This window comes from Doryrhamphus excisus, chromosome 5 (genome assembly GCF_030265055.1).
Source record: "Doryrhamphus excisus isolate RoL2022-K1 chromosome 5, RoL_Dexc_1.0, whole genome shotgun sequence".
Lineage (NCBI taxonomy): Eukaryota > Metazoa > Chordata > Actinopteri > Syngnathiformes > Syngnathidae > Doryrhamphus > Doryrhamphus excisus.
Genome location: NC_080470.1, coordinates 7,175,002 through 7,196,674, shown reverse-complemented (window position 1 = coordinate 7,196,674; position 21,673 = coordinate 7,175,002). Strand labels below are relative to the sequence as shown.

The 21,673-nt window shown below is 42.1% G+C and overlaps 2 protein-coding genes across 2 annotated transcripts; one reads left to right on the top strand and one right to left on the bottom strand.

Moving 5' to 3' along the window:
* The first annotated feature begins 522 nt into the window (after positions 1-522).
* On the top strand, positions 523-2,692 carry cfhl5 (complement factor H like 5). Its single transcript, XM_058073838.1, has 3 exons — positions 523-669; positions 842-1,021; positions 1,670-2,692. The coding sequence occupies exons 1-3, from the start codon at positions 600-602 to the stop codon at positions 1,861-1,863; spliced, it is 444 nt and encodes a 147-aa protein (XP_057929821.1). The 5' UTR covers positions 523-599; the 3' UTR covers positions 1,864-2,692.
* Positions 2,693-4,200: 1,508 nt separating this feature from the next.
* On the bottom strand, positions 4,201-21,513 carry aspm (assembly factor for spindle microtubules). The gene is made up of 26 exons (XM_058073837.1): positions 21,106-21,513; positions 20,593-20,736; positions 18,617-20,045; positions 18,321-18,416; positions 17,852-17,962; positions 17,561-17,707; positions 17,236-17,475; positions 17,102-17,169; positions 16,855-16,996; positions 15,951-16,081; positions 14,751-14,926; positions 14,529-14,674; positions 14,052-14,137; positions 13,762-13,971; positions 13,335-13,539; positions 13,107-13,255; positions 12,739-12,867; positions 12,427-12,621; positions 7,311-11,933; positions 7,079-7,228; positions 6,808-6,999; positions 6,538-6,730; positions 6,286-6,440; positions 5,124-5,300; positions 4,884-5,044; positions 4,201-4,807 (listed from the first exon to the last, which is right to left on the bottom strand). Exons 1-26 carry the CDS (start codon positions 21,370-21,372, stop codon positions 4,705-4,707), a joined length of 9,825 nt encoding a protein of 3,274 aa, XP_057929820.1. The 5' UTR covers positions 21,373-21,513; the 3' UTR covers positions 4,201-4,704.
* Between the last annotated feature and the right edge of the window lie 160 nt (positions 21,514-21,673).

Below are 21,673 nucleotides of genomic sequence, written 5' to 3'. Positions count from 1 at the left end.
TGCCTGGTCTGCCTTCGTTGCCATAGTCACCCACACCTGTCCCTAATTTGTCCCGTCTATTTAGTTCAGGTGTGTGCTTCTCCGTGTGGGATCATTATCATTTGTACGTCTGTTGCCTGAGTTGCTTTTCGCTGCTGCTGCAATTATTGCACGCAATAAATATTATTTACCTGCAATTGGTCCTGCTCTCTGCATCCTGGGGTCAAACCTTAAAGCTCTCGAGACCGACCGTGACAAAAAAAGAAAGATTGACATGTCTTTGCCAAGATTGTACAGTCAAAATATTTAGACAAAATTAACAGGAATAGGAAATTAATATAGACGTCGAATGACATTGGGAATGCTATTTAATATCAAAGTTCTTACATGAAAATTATGTAAAAAAAACTGTAGACAAAGTTCCCCGGCAATAACGTTCTACAGAAATAAACATGACAAGAAAAATGTCCATTTCAAATCATTCGCTCCAGTGAGTATTGTTGATTGTGCCAGGAAATGTGTGTACCTTTGTGCTGTGTACTTTCCACCTCTGTGTGCGATGTGGAGCAACATGCTTGTATAAAGTTCCCGATGCAAGGCAATCGGTTTGACGTTCGAAGATGCGCTCATCATTAAGACTTTTCCTTCTCTTACTGTGGGGGTGTGTGGAAGATTCTTTAACCCAAAAAGGTAAGCTTGGTGTGTGCTCATATGAACTATTTGCTTTGTAATATAATATGTGCCAACTATCCTCATTTTAGTACATGAAAAAAAGAATGCCGTAAAACAAACAAATCCTGAAGTTATTATTAGTTTTTTACTGTGCAGTAACACAATGACACATCTCTGCTTGCCTATTTAGGTTCCTCAGTTTGTCAAATGCCACCTGACCTGGAAGGTGGGGTAACCAAGCATGATGTCAGGTTGGTGTACAGCCACAATGAACAAGTTGAATACATGTGTCAAGAACACCACATCATGGAGGGGGGGGCCTACAAGACCTGCGTCAATGGCGAATGGACTGGAGAGATGAGATGCTTCAGTAAGTTTGAGTCGGGGTGAATGTTTTTAGTATGGTAAAAACTAGGAAAAAAGGTAGGAAAATATTGATTGGCATTTTAAATGTATTGCAACTACATTCTGATTGCATTCTAAATATTCTTACAGTATTGCCAACAGTATTTAAACATTCTTATTATATTCGGGGGGGAAAAAACTGCCACATCTCTACCCAGGAAAAGTTAACTCCGGCATGGACAGCGCAGAGGTGCTGAAAAAGTGCCTACTTCACAATCTCCATCAGAAACTGCGAGAAATATATAGATTTACTTTCTTGCATGAGCTTTTCTCTATAGTTCAAAATATTTGAGGTCCCTTGCAAAGAGAGGAATTAGACCATGTCTCATAAAACACACATGTTATTTTTCCACCATTTGACCAACCTGTGTTTACATCCGAAACAACATGGATCCCCTCAGAACTTCAGCTCAGCTTCAGGTTGTGCAGGGGCGTCAAACAGCAGCTGGCTATGTAGAGAGGTGCATAGCAGCATGAAACAAAGTACTTGTATATTGTGTAAGTACATACTAAATGGCTGTATGTGTTGATCGGGTGATCGGTCCAGTGTGAAGCATTCCATTGTACAACGGTTTTGACTTACTAACCCATGATTTTTTTTTTTTTTTTGCAGAACCATGCATTGTGACAACCGAATCTATGAGCAACCACAATATTGGATTTCGATTCGGTCGTCATGACAAGTTGTATTCACACCACAATGACGCTATCCAGTTCAGATGTACCACAGGGACAAAGCACAGCGGCACTGTAGGTCTGCGACAAAGATGTACAGACGGAACACTTCTACTGCCCACTTGCCTGTAAAGCAGGGGTGGGCAAACTACGGCCCGGGGTGCCACATGCGGCCCACCAAGCGTTTCAATCCGGCCCGCAAGTTGCTATTTCAACTTTTAACATACAAACTGGCAACATGACTTGCAAGTCGGATGCCTTATTTAGTAAAAAACAACATTCATTCATTTTCTACCACTTGTCCTCACGAGGGTCACGTGGGTGCTGGAGCCTATCCCAGCTGGTTGCCAGCCAATCACAGGACACATATAGACAAACAACGATTCACACTCACATTCATACCTATGGACAATTTGGAGTCGCCAATTAACCTAGCATGTTTTTGGAATGTGGGAGGAAACCGGAGTCCCAGGGGAAAATCCACGCACGGGGAAGAACATGCCAACTCCATTTCTGTGTGGAGTGGAGGGTGAGATTGAACTCGGGTCTCCTAGCTGTGAGGTCTGTGTGCTAACCACTTGACCGCCGTACAGCTCGTAAAAAAAACAACAAAAACTGTAAAATTAAATGACATAGTTTGATGTGGTCTGATGTTTAAAGTGCTCCCGAAAAAAGGGACATGAGAACATATAGCTGATGGTATAACAATTTTACATATAAAATGAGACACATAATTCAAGGAAAATTTTCAGCATAAACTAGTGTGTGTCTGTGTGTGTTAAATATATATTCTGGCCCCCCGGACAATTTTGTTAACTCAATGCGGCCCACCCCTGCTATAAAGCTTCCAAGTGTTGACTGTACTTCAAGCCACTGTCAATGTAATTACTGCATTGTGTATTACTTTGATAAAGATGTCTTCACAATAAAAGCATGTTATGCAATGATGCAATGCAACATGTGGGAATGGAGATTGTGTATGTTGTTCTTCCTAATATACACTTTAGACAAACAGAAAGTCCTGTGCAATGTAAATGCACAAAATGTGAAGAATGTGCTGTATATGGAATGGCGCAAACACAAATATTTCAAATGTCCTTATGCTGCCTGCTGACAAAAAAACACTTTACCATATTTTGATTACTAAAAACAAAGACACTCAGCCTGCCAATGAGATTCTCAAAAGATACTCAAGATTATTCTAAGATGCCTTATCATTTCAATACATTTAAAGTATACCTCCTCTGTATGGATAGAAAATACCACATATAACCAACAATGCTCAAAAACTGGCATGAAAATAATTCCAACAGAACAACACAGGAACCTGCAATGTTGGGGAAAATGTGCACGATAAAATTCACAAGAACTTTGGTATTTGTAATGTTGCGCATGACGTCCCTAATTTTATGAGACTTCAACTTGGCAAGCATCACAGTATTAACTGTGCATATGTTTTGTTTATTCTTTGGTAACAATAATTCAAAAAGCCGCCCACACAGCAGCCACTCAGGCATCACGCCTCATGAGGCAGAGGGCTCTAATGCCGCTCTATGTAATTAGAATGGAAAAACAATGAAAAAACAAGATATTTTCACCACTTTTTAAAAACAAACTACAGAACATCCAGGACAGGACGTGAAAACAGGACGTTTGGCAACCCTAATTTAACAGCAATAAGATACATGACAGCATCACAGGAATTGCATGCTCAGCCTGAAACAAGTTCATATTATTACAGTCACAATTTACACAGAGGCTTTGATGACATTGTCCTGTTGCCAGTAAATGTTCTTTCCTGGAAATGATGGGAATGAGTTGCACTGAATGACATGTCACTGATTAACCTGCGTTTGAGAAGCAGTGGGTGTACTTATCATCAGCAACTAAAACCAACACAACATGGTAAACAGAGGAGCAGACAGTCTTCTGTTCTTTTCCTCTATTTGTGTGTCTTACCAGAGGAGTCTTTTTTTTCCTTACACTACAAGTCAAGCAGTGTTGGCAAATTCTTTTTTTTTAATTAAAAAAAGCAATTAACACAGTACTCCCTTGCCACTTTGCACATTTAAGTTGACGGCTTCACTCAGTTTTTCAAGAATGTATTAAGAAATACTTTTTTGTCATTGAATATGGCTTATTAAAATGTAAAAATTTGTCAACATTTTTTATGCTTGGAAATGTTGAAAAAAAAATTAAATTTTAATAAATACGGTTTTATCCATATTTATTAAAATTTTAATAAATATGGTTTTATTTATGAAAATGTTGAAAAAAATGTTGAGAAAATGTTAAATTTTAATAAATACGGTTTTATCCATATTTATTAAAATTTATAATTTTTTCAACATTTTCAAGCATAAAAATTGCTAAATGAGCTGAAATACAAACAAGGTATTAGACCCATTCAAATGATGATGTGCAGTATTCTACACTGATCACTAGGTGTCAGTAATGTTACATTGACAAGACAATAGCCACACCGACCACTAGTTTGTACTATCCAAAATCCGGACATAAAAGAGGAATAAACACATGAAACACTCCAAGTGCTAGCACACGAGTCTATACCAAAGATCCTTAATTACATTTGTCCAAGCGCCACTTTTATTTTAAGAAAAAAATACCAAGGTGTAAACATTTCAGAAGAAATGCAGATGAATTGCCAGCCTCCTTTGGAGCAGTACATGTAAAACGAGTACTTCCAGGTACTGGCGGCACACTGCATTTTACCGTACCTATTCGTATTTTGAGTGAATAAGTGCATTCACACTCTAATTATAGAAATGCACGGATTGATAGCCTTTAAAAACCCCTTTGAAAAAAAGAAAAGCAAATCCATGTTTGTGATAAAAGTCTATTTAATATATACACTAACAGTAATTGGAAAAAAAAAAAACTGAAGTTGTACATAATTTTGTTCAGCACGCAAACATGAGATGCTTGTAGACGTTTAAAAGATTTAAAAGCTATTTACAACACAATGGACAACATGTTAGCCACCATCTGAATGGCCATAAGGGGATCCACAATGTCTTTAAGTTTATCCTTCCTGAGAACCCAGTCTGGCGCAAACCTGTGAAAAAAAACAAAACAAGCAGTCACTCACCTGCAGACGTACATTGTACATTCAACTTTTTACAAATACATACTTTGGCACAGGGCGAGATTTACGTGGCGTTTGTTGGATGTAGAAGCTTCCGTTAATCTTCTGTTTCATGACACTTCTGTCTGTATCCATCTTATTCTTCCGAACGGTGAGGCGATAAATGCTTGTTAACCTATCCAAGATCTTCGGAAGCCTCATAACGTCCTGAAATATACATTTTCCATTGATATAGGTCAAATGCAAACACGAAAAAAAAGATGGTGAAGAAAAAAAAAAATCAAACCTCAGCATGGTGTTTGTCTTGCAGGAGCAGAGCCAATAGGAAGCAGGCCTTGGTGAAGATGCTGCCACCTTTGCCTGCCACTTTATCTCCTGCCTTCTCTCTGTACCGCTGCAGCAGGTCCACCAGTGTCTCCACTGAGTTTTCCACCAAATACACCGCCTCAATGGTTTTGTGATACTAATGGAGACATAGAAGGGTTGGCGGGAGGAAGGAAGACATGGGAAGAACCACACTGATGTCAATCAGGGGAATTGTGGGGGCTACAGTTCACTTCACTTCAGCCTTCAGTCAAACACTGACTATACAATCCACACATCTAAGTCAGGGGTCTCAAACACGCGGCCCGCGGGCCAAATGTGGAGCGCAGGACACTAGTTTGAGGCCCCCGCCTTGATATGAAAGTTTAATGTTAGTGCGGCCCGCGCAAGTTTGATATGGATGCTGTATGGTATCATGTACACAGAAAAAATTATTACGTTTGATTAATGTTCATGTTAAAGGTTAAATAACTGTTAATAGTTATCCTCCCTATCCGTGTGGAAGTGGTAAGTTTTTGGCTATTTAAGTTTAACGGAAACTTGAAGGCTACCGTTTAGGTCGCTAGCTCTCTAGTTTGCGAGTTAGCATGTGTCTCAAGACCCTGCAGTTGCGCAATATGTTGTAAATAAAAAAAAAAGTATAAATGTGACTATAGTTGTGTTTTGTCATGTCTACAGGGCTCTAATAATGCTTTGTTAATTTTCATCTGAAACAAATAATTTGTCTACCCACCAACTATATGTGGTTTCTTAAGTTTTTATTATTTGCCGTTTTATTATTATTATTATTATTATTATATTTATTACTGATTGATTTTCTTTACTCTTGATTTGTTTATTTATTTTTCATCTTATGTTGTGCAGAAAAATACAAATTAAGATATTTGAGAACAGTGGAATGTTTTATCAGAGCTTTTATTGTAGAAAATCGGAACCAAAGCACTGAAAAAGTTTGTATATTTTTCTGTTTTTAATAAATGCGTTTTGTTTTTTTTTTGATGCGGCCCAGCCTTGCCCAGACCCCAGCTCCAGTGCCCCCCAGGTAAATTGAGTTTGAGACCCCTGATCTAAGTGTTTTACACCCAAAAAGTCAATACCTGCCAAACGTCAGCACAACTAGATACCTTGGAGAGGTTGAGGAGGATCTGAACGGAGTATGTGATGACATCCATGCAGGACACACTCCTGTTGCAGGAGCGGATGAGCGTGAAGATGACACCGGTGGCTCCACTGTCCACCAGCTGCTCACAGCACACAGGAGACAGCCTGGTCGTGGCCTCTGGACATTTCCACACAGACACAAGAGCATATCATCACGTTGTTTTAGAACATTACTATAGAAGTAAACATTGCACGTTTCTTAAATATAACCATACCTAGGTTTTTTAGTGCCTCAAGGATGTAGGAGAAGCGTTTGTATTGAAGGATACAATCCAGGGCAGAGGATGTTTTGTTGAACAATTTATCCTCCTCTCGGGCACCAGCTGAGACTTTACGCAATTTATGTCGCAATTTTATTACTTTGGCATTGTCATTCAGTCGGCGGGAGCAGTGTCCTCTCCACAGAGCCTAAGATAGGAAACAACACTTAAAAACATGAAGACTTAAGCACCCATAGTTGCATCATAAAATCCCGAAAATGATACCTGAGCTTTGACAATGCCGTGTTCGATTCTCTTTTGGCGCCTGAGGAGAAGGAACCTGCGGGTAGCATCCTGGATGACAGACGCAGCCTTGTGGCGACGTGCTAACCAACGTCTGACTGCTCTCTGAGCAGTGACCACTTTGCTTCGATCCTCTAGGTAGCGTTTCCTTTGCTGTCTCGCTCGTACCAAACGCTATGGTGAGGAAGAAACAAGGAGTTAAATAAATATAAGGCTTTCTTTCAATGTATGAGAATAAAAATTGCTGCTGTACTTGGATGGCGAGGACAGAATGGATCTGTCTCTTAGCAGACTCCAGGGCGCGGTGTGCTCTTAAAGCTCTTTGGATTTTGATGGCACTGAGGTGGTGGTAGACCGCCCCGGCGAAACGAAGTCTCCTCTGTGCCTTGGCGACTTCACGTTTCTTGATTATACAACAGCAACACAATTACATTTTGCATGACCACGTCAAATCTTTTAATACTTTTCTCTTGTGATCATCTCACCCGCTTCTGTGCAATCCAGGCTCTACATTGGGTCTGAAGTGTGATTGCGGCCTGCCTTATACGGATGAACTTGTTCCTGTCCACCTTCCCAGCCTGCACTGCTCGGAGCTTCTGTTGCAACTTCAAAGCAGCCTCTCTTTTCTTCAGGAAGATGCGCCTTTGGGTGAAGCACCTCCAGTGCGACTGGATCAACCTGGCAGCTTGATTTTGTCGACTTCTGTGCTTCCTGACACGGTAGCCTTTATAAGCAGCCTGGATAGTAATGGTGGATTGTAGGATTTTCAGGAACTGGTTTCTTTCTTTTCTTTGAAGAATAAAGGCCCGGTAACATCTCTGGATGACCACAGCAGATGCACGCATTGCTTGGAATCTGACAACCTCAACATGCTTCCTATATGCTGACTGGATTACACTTGCAGCCCGGTGTAAATGAGCAAGGCACTTCCGATCTTGCTGGCCCCTGTATGCTGCCTGAATGACAATGGCTGCACGCCGTGTGTCTAAGAATCGATTCCTTTGAGCTTTGGCTGCTACAGTCGCTCGAAACCGTCGCTGGATTGTTAGTACTGAGGATTTTATTTTCAGATATTTAACCAACTCGCGATGGGCTCTGAAAGCAACCTGGATGGTGGTGGCAGCCTCATGCATTTGTCTGATGGATTGTCTTGATTTTGTTCCTCGGAAGGCCGCTTGAAGTATCATCACAGCTTTCTTGACTTCGTGATAATGTTTAACGTCAATGTTTCTCTGTCTAAGAGCTCTAAATCTCTGCTGGAGGACACAGGCAGCCCAGCGTGTCTTCCTGAAAGTCGTTTCCTGCTTATGCCTCTTGAAGTTTGCTTGAAGGACAGTAGCAGCTCTGTGCATCTTGGAAATTCCTCTTCTCACTGAATTACCTCTGAATGCAGCCTGAAGAACAATGGCTGAGGATCTGATTTTGTAGTAGTATCTGCGGTCTTGTTTTTGAAGGACATAAGCTCGGTAGTATCTCTGAATGATGATAGCGGAGACACGCATGGCCTGGAATTTGACTTCTTCCTTGTGTCGTCTGAAAACAGACTGGATCAGAGTGGCTGCCTGATGCCAACGAGCAACACACTTCCTGACTTGCATCCCTCGGCAGGCTGCCTGAATAATTAAAACAGCCTTTTGCGTGTTTTGGTAATGTTGCATTTGTGCTTTGGCAGCTACAGTGGCACGATATCGCCGCTGTATAGCGAGCACGGACATTTTTAAGGAAAGATAAGTCTTGTGTTCACGATGGGCTCTGAACGCTCTCTGGATGGTGGTGGCAGCCTGATGCATTTGTATGACGGACTGTCTTGATTTCATTCCCCGGAAGGCAGCTTGTAGATGAATGACAGCTTTCCTGACTTCATCGTATTTCTTTACCTCAATGTTTCTCTGACTAAGAGCTCTAAATCTCTGCTGGAAGACACAGGCGGCCCAGCGTTGCTTCCTGAAAGTCGTTTGCTGCTTATGCCTCTTGAAGTTTGCTTGAAGGACAGTCGCGGCTCTGTGCATTTTGGAAATTCTTTTTCTTGTGGAATGACCTCTGAATGCTGCTTGCAGGACAATGGCGGAAGCTCTGACTTTGAGAAAGCGAGCCCTTTCTTGTTTCTGAAGGATATACGCTCGGTAGGATCTTTGGATGAAGATTGCTGACAGACGCATGGCTTGGAATTTAACTTCCTCCCTGTGCTGCTTGAAAACAGACTGGATCACAGTGGCTGCCTGATGCCAATGAGCAACATCCTTCCTGACCCTCCATCTTTTGTATGACGCCTGAATGACAACTGCAGCCTTTTGCATGTTGTGGTAATGTTGCGTTTGTTTTTTGGCTGCCACAGTGGCCCGATATCGCCGTTGTATGGTGAGTGCCGACGTTTTTAAGGAAAGATACATCTTGTGTTCACGATGGGCTCTGAAAGCAACCTGGATGGTGGTGGCAGCCTGATGCATTTGTCTGATGGATTGTCTTGATTTTGTTCCTCGGAAGGCCGCTTGAAGTATCATCACAGCTTTCTTGACTTCGTGATAATGTTTTACCTCAATGTTTCTCTGTCTAAGAGCTCTAAATCTCTGCTGGAGGACACAGGCAGCCCAGCGTTGCTTCCTGAAAGTCGTTTGTTGCTTATGCCTCTTGAAGTTTGCTTGAAGGACAGTAGCAGCTCTGTGCATCTTGGAAATTCCTCTTCTCGCTGAATGACCTCTGAATGCTGCTTGCAGGACAATTGCGGAAGATCTGATTTTGACGAAGTATGCCCTGTCTTGTTTCTGAAGGACATACGATCGGTAGTACCTCTGGATGAAGATTGCCGACAGACGCATGGCCTGGAATTTAACTTCCTCTCTGTGCCGTTTGAAAACAGACTGGATCACAGTGGCTGCCTGATGCCAATGAGCAACATCCTTCCTGACCCTCCATCTTTTGTATGACGCCTGAATGACAACTGCAGCCTTTTGCATGTTGTGGTAATGTTGCATTTGTTTTTTAGCTGCTAGCGTGGCCCGACGTCTGCGCTGTACGGCGAGCACCGAAGACTTTAAGGCAAGATACTTCTTGTGGTCACTGTGGGTTCTGAAAGCTCTCTGGATGGTGATGGCAGCCTGGTGCTTTCTTTTAACGATCCGTCGGGATTTCATTCCCCGGAAGGCAGCTTGTAAGACAATGGCAGCATGTCTCCTGGTATGAAGAGTCAACCTCTCATGTCTCATTTTCTTGTTTGCTCTGTAACGTTCTTGCACAACACCGGCAGCCCATTGAAGCCTCCGGTAGAAGCGTTTTTGTTGATATTTCCTGAAGTTTGACTGAATCGTAACAGCAGCTTTATGTTTGATGAGCAATTGCTTCCGGACCTTGTATCCTCTGAAGGTTGCCTGCAGACAAACAGCTGCTCTACGCTTTGACAGATAATCACTTTGGACTTCTCTCATCAGGGTCACAGCCCTGTACCGCTGCTGGAACACCAGAGCTGCTCTTCTAATGGAGACAAATATATTCCTTTCGTGGAAGGTGAGAAACTTCCTCTGAATGACGATGGCAGCGCAGTGCATTTCCATAATCTCCATCCTGGTCCGGTGTCCGCGATAAACTGCCTGGATGACAACGGCAGCAGATTTCATTACTCTGTACTTTTTTTGCACTCGATTCATGAGGATTTTGGCCCTGAAACGTTCTTGAATTATGACTGCGGCAAATCTAATTGCAAGGTAGGCCATTCGTGCTTTGTACATTCTGAATTTAGCCTGGATTACCGTGGCGGCATTGTGCCTCTTCTTAATTTCATCCCTGGCTCTCCATGCTCTATAAACTGCTTGGATTTTTACAGCAGCTTTCTTTTGCTTCCTGTACACTTGACGCTGTTCCCTGCCCTCAAGTAGCGCTCTATAACGGCTCTGGATTATAATGGCTGCACTTTGAAGGAGAATGTATTGTTTCCGAGCTAAAAACATCCTAACTGCAGACTGAATGACAGTTGCAGCCTTGTGCTTTTCCTTCAGCGCCGTCCTCACTTTCATGCCTCGAAATCCAGCTTGTAGTGCAACACAGGCCGCTCTTTTCTGGAGGAATGCTTTTCTTGTTTCCTTCGCAGCCATATTATTCCGAAAGCGGCGCTGGATGACAACAGCTGCTACCTTTTTAGACTTGTACTCCACTTGGGCTTTATGCCGACAATAATAAGCCCGGATAAGTGTTGCACATCGGTGGTATTTTTCGATCCGCTTCCTGTCAGTTTGGCCTCTCCAGGTTGCTTGTATGGTGATGACAGCATTCCTGATGGTATCATAGTCCTCCTTTGTCTTACGAGACAACACCGTGGCTCGATACTTTTGCTGTAATACAAGAGCTGCTTTTCTCAGGGCATGGTACTTCCTTTGGGCAGCTAATTTCCTGAATGCAGCCTGGATCAAAGTTGCGGCCTTGTGCTGTTTCTTCAGCAAGTCTTGAGTCCGTTTCTCTCTGTATGCTGCCTGTATAGTTCTGGCGGCCCAACACATCTTGACAAACATTTCCCTTTCTCTATTTCTTTGCATAGATGCTCTGTACCACCTCTGGATCAGGATTGAGGCATATTTCCTTTCCATTGCTTGTTTCCTGACTGTGTACCCTCTGAAGGCACTCTGGATGATAATAGCCGAGTTGTGCTGATGCTTGTGCCTCTGAAAGTTCTGCCTTTGTATGTGACCTCTGTAGTGGGCTTGAATGAGCAAGATGCTTCTTTGGAGCTTTCGGTACCGAAACAAACACCTCTTCATTCTATACCAAGACTGAATCGTCACAGCAGCAGACGCTCTTTTGGCCATTTTCTCTGTGTACCATTTCTTGAAGGCGGTTTGTATGACTCTGGCTGCATGGTTTTCCCTTCTAGTTTTTACGGTTTTCCATCGTCTGTAGGCTCTTTGTATTTTTACCACTGCAGATATGAACAAGAGATAATCCTCCCTTGTTTTTCTTGCAAGGATCGAAGCTCTTAAATATCTCTGTATGACAATTGTCGCCCAGTAGATTCTTCCAAAAGCCAGCACTGCTTTCTTCATTCTCCACTGTGCTTGGACCACTATGGTGTGGTATCGGAGCTGCTGGTAATGCCTCATAGTGGAAAACATTCTCCACTGTGCCTGCGTAAACAACAAAAAAATATTCAAGGACCAATTCCAAAGATTCAAACAAGGGTATGTATGACCCAACGCCTTTTGCAGGCATTAGAACGTTTTATGCTCTTATCTAACAGAGCTAATGTGGTAATTTTTTGTGTTTGTTTATTTATTTAATTATGATAAAGCATCACTGTAAATAAGCCAGAATTAGCTGCAATAGTCATATAGTGGTATAGTTTACACAGTGGACCTGGAGTTTAAAGACGTTTAGGACAGGTTGGCGACTATGAGTGTGGACATATATCACAATATTTTATCTCCCGACCAATTATCGATATGTGCCTGCAAAGTATCTATTTATGTACACACAAGATGGTGCTAAATAAATGTTTTTTTTTATTTGCAAATTTCCTTAGAGACCTAGATGTGCATTTGAGCTTTGAATCATACATGAGTGCAGAATGCTATTTAAAATGTCAACCATCCAAATGCATTATTACATAAAGCCACTTACCTGAATGACAGTTGCTGCTTGATGCTGTATAATCCGGAGTTCTGTTTCTTTTTTTGTCCTCAGTGTTTTGCGAGTAGCATAGCCTCTCCAGACTGATTGGATGATGATGGAAGCTGCACATCGCCTCTTGGCCCGACGTTGCTGTAGAAAATGCCTCACAACGACCTGGATTTTCAGAGCAGCCGCATTTCTCTCCTGTGTTCCAACAAGAAGCCATGGTTATCACTATTTACTTCGACACGAGGCATTTATCACAACGGTTCAGGCAAAAGACAGATGATATCACAACGGGTAACCCCGCATTTGACACACCTTGTAGACCTGCAGGTCTTTCTTTAATCTGTACTTCCTCCAGGCACCCTGGATGACGCGAGCTGCTCTGGTTTCATTACGCAGGTCCAGGAGACGAGCACACAGGAAAGACAGGTAAGACATTACCACCTGGGGGAGAAATATAATCAAAAAAGGTCATTTGCTACTTTTGGACAAGTATTGGTCCAACAATAATAGTGCTGGCCTAAAATAAATAATGGAATTAATCATTTGGTGTCATTATTCTGTATATATGTATGAAATTTTGTCACAGCTTAATTTTCATTTTTCGTGTGAAATTGGCATGTTGTCATCTAAAATATCTACCAACACATGTAGGTTGGATAAAAACCAAGCACTGATCCTACCTTCTCGTTGGGGATGGTGTTGGACATGTCCGCTGGATTGATCATGGCGGGTACACCACCCAGGGAAGCCACTGCTGCATTAACCAGCCTGAAATTGCTTTTCTCATTTTCCAGTAGCTCTTTAAACACCAAGGATGGAGACTCAAGTCCTGTTCACAAGGGGGGGGACCACAGACTAGATATAAAACTTCTACCTTATGAGCCTGACTTCACAAATTGACAACACACCGTTTCGCTCTGTTGAGGAGCAGTCAAAAGAGTCATCCGAGTCTACGGCTGAGCAGTCGAGCTCCATGCGACCCCGCAGTGAGCATTCCACAGTCTGTGTGGTGTTGTTATGCACACAATCCTCTGAGATGAGACTGGGGTGGTAGTGGTGGATGAGGTAGCAGAGGACACGGCCGTCTGAGAAGGTCACAGTGAAGTTCTCCACCTAAACAAAGACAGGAGACATTTTCTTTCAAAGTAACAGCTGATAAAACTGATAATTCTGGGCTTCACAGTGGAAAGACCTTAAAGATCCAATACCAGCCTCTGTTTGTGCCATTAATTCATGTATCCAGGGCTTAATGAATATGGAATTCATGTGTTGGTCAACTTCTGCTTGCAAATTTATTTTGCTTACTCAGCTGAAAATAAGACTTTCCAAACTCACCTTCAGATTGTAGAAATCACACACAGCTCGGATCCACTCCATCAGCAGGGTCACCTTAGTGCTGCTGTGTTCGTACAGCATCTTGGTCTGTCGTGCACGATCAAGGCCCTGATCAGCCCTCAATGAAGCCAACCTCCGTTTTATCCTCAGGGTTCTCCTCAGGAAGCCAATCTCCTCCCTCAACTGATCCTCATCCAGTATCACCTCCACCTATCCATTACACATATACTGTATAGGATTTCTGGGAATACTGCAAATTGTTCCAACTTGTGTCTAAAAATATCAGATACCTGATGTGAAAAAATTATTTTCCACAGGAGGCTCAATGTCCTCTCTCGGTGTCCATCCACAATGTCTCTGGATTCGATCGCATGACCTGAAAATGACCTTTTTTAAAAATTTGGTGTATGCATGTTCTTCACATAAAACACCAAATGTCAGACCCCCACACAAACACACAAGTATGCAGAAAAGAAGAGGGGTATGGTAAGGTGCCTCTACCTTGACATAATATTCTATTCTAAAGGGTTAATAATTTAACATGCACATCATTGTGGGGGTCAAATGAGACAAGATATGCAATTTAAGACATAAATAAAAGTCTTAGGTGAGGAGAGTGAGTGGCGGACAGGAAGTGCCATTTCATTTTGTCATGGATTATAACAGTAGCTCATGTTTTTATTAGGGATTTTTGTGCCTGTTGCCCATCTCACTTGTAAAATTATCTTTTGACTGTCAGTTAACACCAATCAAACAACCATCGTTACCTTGTTCATCCTTGAGGTCAACTCCTCCGCTTTTGAGGACTTGCAAGGTGATATCTACATTGTGGACTTTTTGCAGGCGGCTGATGGCTGGCAGTCGAAGCTTTGCTGACAAGCCCCACTGCTTTATAAGAAGCTCCATGACTCTCCTACAGGATTAAAAATTAAAAAAAAAATCAATGCATAAATTCAGGCAAGGCATTACATTTAAATGAAGTTACTTACACAAGTCGAACTCCGCATTTTAAGTCAACTGCCAAATTTCTGACAGCAAAGTTGAACTCGTCGAGGGGAGCTTGAACGTGGGAGACAGGTAGCCCCAGGTAGCCAAGATGGCGGGGGAGGATACCCTCCCCGCTTAGAAAGTCTCTCGAGAAAGCAAGTAGCAGGTCTTTGCTTGTCTGTCAAACATGTAAAAAAACAACAACAACTATTAGTGCTTGTAAGAAATAATGTAAGCTATGCATGTAACTAGTCCTATACATACAGAATTATTGACGATCACAATATAGTTACTTTAATTCTCGGTGTATAAACCTCTACATTTTTCTTATACAGGCTTATACAGTGATGCGGTTAATTTATGGTCACCTTCTAGTCTCTTGTGTACTTCAGAACAGTCATTTTTCGCTTCATGCACACACCCTCATCATGGAGAAAACACACAAAAAATGCACACGATGCAGCTCTCAAGTTAAAGGCGACCGATGCACTTTTGTTCAAGTCTGTCAGTAGTAACTGTTAAAAAAATCCACCATCACCAACAGGTTTTGATTACTGCGTGATGAAGAGTACAGCACAAGCTTAAGGGGTTAATATGCCGTGTGATGAAAGTGACACAGATTGACAACCCAAGAGAGAGGCCGACAAAGGGTGTGAAGAAGTAATTATCAAGCTGTTCTATTCTGACACTGAAGAAGACAAGTTTAGTGGTATTAATGAAGAGGAGGAAGGTTAAGACAAAGAAGAATTACTTTTCTGGTGTTTTTTTAGCAGGCCGAGTGATTCACTTACTACAAACAAAACTGAAAAAAACAGAGTGAACCAGGAATAGTCGATCAGCCACAACACACCTTTTTTTGTACTTGGATTTGCATTGAAAGCCTAATTTAAAAACAATATTCCAGCAATTTGTCAGATATGTAGGAAAACGTAAAATTAATGATGCCTTGTTTTTCAAATTACAACCCCAGAGAGTCCAGTGTCTATTCAACTGCATGCTATTAATCAATGTTAAGCATGTCTCAAACAAATAAACCACACCATCATGACCCACAAAAATGTCTTGCATACTGTATGCAAGAACAACTTTGAGTAATGTCCAACCTTGCAGGGAGCTGCAGAAATGGCTTCAAAGAGAATTATTTTTACGACTATAAGCAACGTCTACTGGCATCAAGAAGACAAGGAGAGTCCTCGGCCTACCTTGAACTCTGCATCCATGCAGAACAGACATGGGTCATGCTCGATCAGGCGAGACTCTTTGGCCTTGTCCAAGAAACACACCAGCAGGAGCAGCTTCTTAAGTGTGAAGCGAGACAGTGCCTCCTCGTGGCCTGAACAGGGAAGACATTTCATTGTATACTGAAGGTGTATGTCTACCAAAACAAAACATGTAGTATTTGTACAGAGAAAATACTGGATAGTTGTTTGAGAGTTGGAATTAGATTTGTGAGTTATATGTTATTCTTTACAAATGAGGTTAGAAAAAGTCATATAGCCCGAATAAAGTAAATAATTATGGGAGTAAGTCCTTGTATCACGAGAAGAAAATTTAAAAAGATCATTTAAAGGGGACCTGTTATGCTTTTCCCACATTTCTGACCTATAAATGTGGTATTCTCACGTTAAACGATGGCAAAGTTTCAGATAAGGTTTTCACATTTGGAAGTGACCCCTGAAAGAAGTTTGGGATGGCTCAAAACGCTCGGTTTCAAAAGGTGTGGTAAAACTGCCCCTTTGTGATGTCACAGAGGAGCAGACTTCCTTATATGGTTCATTGTTAGGCAGCGCTTTGGGCGTGTGACCAATCACAACGGAGTGGCCCTGCCCACCATGGGTAGGTGGGCGAAGAATAAATTAAAACAGACTGTTTTGGCAGGAAGCACAAAATCCAAGGAAATACAACTGGAATAGATGCAGATTCTGCAAAACATAAAAAGTTGTCTGTGAGGGTTATTGTGTGTAGCTGCTCTATAAGAGACCAAAAACTCAATGTGGGGTCGAACAATGAGCATAATAGGTCCCGTTTAAGAAGAAAGTTGGGGGGGAAAAAATGGGACAGGGAGAAACAACTACAGTTAATATTAATAATCTAGTTTTACATTACCGTCTTTGTACAGATGAGGCACTTTGGGGTGTCTAAATTCGGCTGCGATGTCTGGGTTCCATAGAAGTCGCTGGAGTATAAACATAGCCATACCCATTGTATCACTGTTGCTCTCCAGCGAGATGAGCTCCCCAAAGATTGTCTGAGAACAGAGTGAAATTGTATTAAGAGGTCACATGCAATAAATACCTGTTTCATCAGAAAAAATATACAAAAAGGAGAGAAAAACAGTGTTGCTGAAAGGTACCTCAAGGCCAATCCGTAACCATAACGGATTGTAGGCAAGAAGCCAATTGAGCACTTTCTGACGTTCACCTGAAAAATTATTTTCAAAAACATTACTTTTAAGCGTCACTGTGTATGAGAAAAAAAAGGTTGTACCTATATCCTTCCAAAGATGGCGGTCTTTGCGGATGAGTAGTCTCTTTGCCTCCACCTCAATCTCCAACCTCTTGATAGCCTTGACCATGCTCTCCGAGGTGAAGAGCTGGCAGGCAGATCTACGGAGGCGGTTTAGCTTTCGACGAGCTGTATATGTGCTGAAAGACATCTCCTCTTTGGTGGGAGCTTTGGCAACGCTGAGCTTGTCACTGCAGCCCATGATAAGGGATGCAGCGCTCACTAGAAAAAAAGACACCAAAGTATATATTCAAGGTCTTATATTGTTAAAGATCTATACCTTGCTCAAGGTGTTAACAGAAGCCACCTTTGGTCATTTCAGTGTTGACTTTAAAATCATCTGGAGTCAAGACGTAGTTGAGCCACCAGGTGAAACCCCTCTCTTGCTTCTCAATCCATCTCTCGTCATAGAACATGTTCTTGGCGGCAAAAGGAAGTGGATGCCTGGGTATGGCTTGAGGAAACAAATCAGAATGTATCATTTTTTGGTCAGAATTGTGTTATTTAAGTAGGTATCTTAAATGACTTTACACATGGAACAGGTCAACAACCTGGCTGGCTGGGGGGTGGGGGGGGGGGGGGGGCGCTTGCCAAATACCTGTCTGAGCTGGTTTGATGAAGGTCAGCATTGACTGTGCTACAGCAGCAACTCTTGCAGGCTTTACGCACTTCACACTCTGTGCTCTGGATGACCTCATAGAGGCGGCGCCTTTGAACACCACAATATATGGATATTAATTCATGATCATTTAGTCAGGTAATTTAACACAGCCTAACCATAATTTAGTAGCAATTAATTATTTGAAACATTGCACATGATGGTTTATTCCGGGTACTCCAGCTTCCTCCCACATTCCAAAAACATGCTAGGTTAATTGGAGACTCCAAATTGTCCATAGGTATGAATGTGAGTGTGAATGGTTGTTTGTCTATATGTGCCCTGTGATTGGCTGGCGACCAGTCCAGGATGTACCCCGCCTCTCGCCCGAAGACAGCTGGGATAGGCTCCAGTGAGGATAAGCGGTAGAAAATGAATGAATGTATGAAACAAAAGCTCATATTTATACCTTGCGATGAGAGCTTGGCGTTTGTTGGCTTAGCCTGAGTAGCGCCTGATGACTTTGTGGTCTTTAGAGATGATGTCTTTGTTGAGTGCACAGAACCTACAGTACGTAAATCAAGATGTCCATCACATTACAAAATAAGCAAAAATGAACACAAAGATGGACCATCCATTATGCCTGTTAATAGTCACATTATAATAGCATAAAGACAAGCAAACACCGTTATGGGTTTGAATGATGGAGTTACTTAATTGTATGCATTGGTTCACTTATGACGTCAGAACAATGTGTTCAACTACCTGTTGATTTGGCCCACTGCCTCTGTGACGTACTCCTCTCGCGTGTCGGCTTGGTGGGCTCGTTTTTCCAAACCACCATCCTGGTCCTTTTGACGGGCTCAGTTTTCCCACCATCGTCAATCTTCGGGACACTTTTCAAATACTCTTCACTTTTCCTCTTTCTGCTTGTTTTTGTCAAATGAATGGGAAATAAGTCCAAATCACCGGACAGATTGGCCGGGGTGAGCTGAGGGGGAATAGCTGTTGGAGATGATTCAGGAAGGTGATTGTTGGGTTTGCTGCTGCAGTGAATAGGGGAAAACTGGCTCAAGGGTGATGGGGAGGTGATTGTGGGGGTCATATTAGGAAGCGGGGAAGTGATATCGAAGCCCTGATGAGCTGTGGGTTTAGGTGAGCTGGTCGGTAAAGCGATGGATGATGATGAGCCATCAAGTGTTTGAGTCGGGCCAGCAGTATTTAATTCCGGGGCTGCTCTTGTATTGACAAATGGGAATCCAGCTTCCTCAGATCCTTCTGTGCTCGTCTCTGGTTCTATTACAGGTAGGTGTGGGGCACCTGGTCCAGACTCAGCCTGGCTGCTGCTTTCTGTCATCTCAAGCGTTTTCTCCAACAGACACCGCCTTGACTTTAATGACTTTATTTTCCTCCCACACACCGGTCCCTTCTTTTTAATCACAGTTTCACTATTAAAAGCCAACCTTTTAGGTATTTCTACAGGCTTTTCAGTCTCAGGCATAACAGCCTTTTTGCTGCAAGTCAATCTGGGCTCTTTGGAGTCGGACACTTCAAGACCGTCAGATTGCATGTTGAAGACATTTTTGTTGGGGCCACATTCATGATCATCACTTTTCGATTCCAAAGAATCAGAAAAGCCGTAACTAGAACTGTTGTCTTGTGGGCTGCTGTTGTTAGAACTGAGATCTGAGCCAATGAGGGCCAGTGCATCAGTCATAGAGAGTGCCGGGCGTGTGTTCACAGGACTTGTCACTGACTGAATGCGAGGCATGATCTCTTTGAGCCTCTCTGGTGTCCCAATAGGGGATAAAGTTGCATTAAGGATTTTGGAAATTGCTTTGTTTTGACATGCGTCTGTCGTCTTTGCGGCTAATACGTGAGAAGGGTGTCTCTGAACATGGCTTACGTTCTCCTGGTCTGCCAGAGACCATTGCTTTTGGATGGGATTTAAATCCTTTGGCTGCTCTGACTTCTGATGGTAATCATCAAGGTGCCTGTGCTTGTGGATAAACTTCTCTCTGACAGGTTTTCCTTCGTTAAGTGAAGAAAGCGGACTGCGGAGTTTATCCCGATTATACTGTGGCTTTCTGGACACTTTAACAATTTTATCAGCAGACAACTCAATCCTCTTTGCCCGGTAAGGAGATGCTTTTCCAGTCGCCCTTTTCTTTTTGATTGTATCCCATAAGCTCTTCTGAAAAACAAAAGTAAGCAACAGTATAGTAGAGTAAGAAGCATTTCCAAAGTGGACTGAAGCAAGGACAAACATTGAATAAAATCACCATCAACCAAAGAATACTGGGAAACTTGATGATCAATATTCACAGCCATTTTTCATGTGAGCAAAAGTATGGAATATATGACAGACAGATGTCTTTTGTTGCCCTGCTGTGTCCGATTGCAACACTTATTAGAGTAGGGTAGGTTTTGCCTGTGTAGACTGCATTTAGAGGTGAAAACCACATGAAAACTGGAGATGGAAGAAAAAAAAGCAATTGTGAATATAATAAGAGAAGATGGAAAGTCAATCAGAATCTCTACACAAATATTGCTCATAGCCAATACTAGCTTTTATTGCTAATGTTGAGCCAAAATCTGAGTATAGTGTAAATGTTGAGCTGGCAGGAGGGTTTTGAGGTGTAGAAACAAGCATGTGTCAAAAATAGCCATTTCTTATTGGCATCTGTGTGACTTGATCCTGCTCTACCGTGCAAAATGTGTATTAACAGATTTTTTTTTACCTTTTTCTTTTGTGATGCTTCTGCTCTCCCAAGCAAAACTGCCCGGTGCTTGAGAACATTGTTGGCATTGAAGATGATAAGTTCTCTTATTCCACCTTCTTCTGTTGGAGTCCAGGTTATTGTCATGCTAAATGAGCAAAGGGGCTACAAACAAATATTTACATTTTCAGTTCCATTTCACTTAAATACAATGACCTCACAAATGCTAATTTTACAAACCTTAATATTCACCCATTTTGTTTACAAGACCAGATACAGTTTTACTACAATTTGTGGCTGCAGCATGTGGGAAGTTGTGTGAAAAAAAATATCATTATGAACCATGTGTGGTGATAGAAGCACAAGAAGCACCATTCCATACCAACCAATAACAATAACTAATAAGTGTGTTTTGCATATTAAATCTGGGATACCTTGAGGGATGTTATGATATGCAGCGATCACACTTCAATGAGTTTAAACTTTGAAAGTTATGGCAAGAATAAATGAATAACGACAAATGGGACAACATACCTTAATTGTGAATGCGTTTCGGTTCGCAGTGAAGCCTTTGCTCGATGGAATCCTGTCAACAATGACCTCGACTTCTGCATCTTCTGTTGGATTTTCAATGCGAAGAACAGCAGACTTTGAAGTTCCGACCTTAACTGTACCAAATGATACAAAAGGAGCCTTGGAAAATAGGACCAGACTTAAAACAGGAACTTCAGTTTCCTTCTCTGGGTCGTCATTCCTTATTGGACTGAAGTCCATGAAGCTCCCTGGACGTAGCGTTGCCATTCCAGAAATTTCCCAGAAATCGTTTACAAGAAAGTACCGAGTTACATTCTGTCCAGCTTGTTGCTTCGCGATCGGAGCAAGTTACTGTTGATTATAAGTATCAATACAACTCACAACGTCACGCTTCCGTTCATCAGCACTGTTGCCAACTGCGTCGAGTTTAAAATGTATCCATGTGTTTGAATAGCCAATCATAGAGGATTGGTCACCCTCTCGACCAATAGTGAACGATTCGAACAAGTCGAAACAAGCAGGCGGTATCCCACCAATAAGATGGCTGCTTCTTTTTAAAAACGGTCTT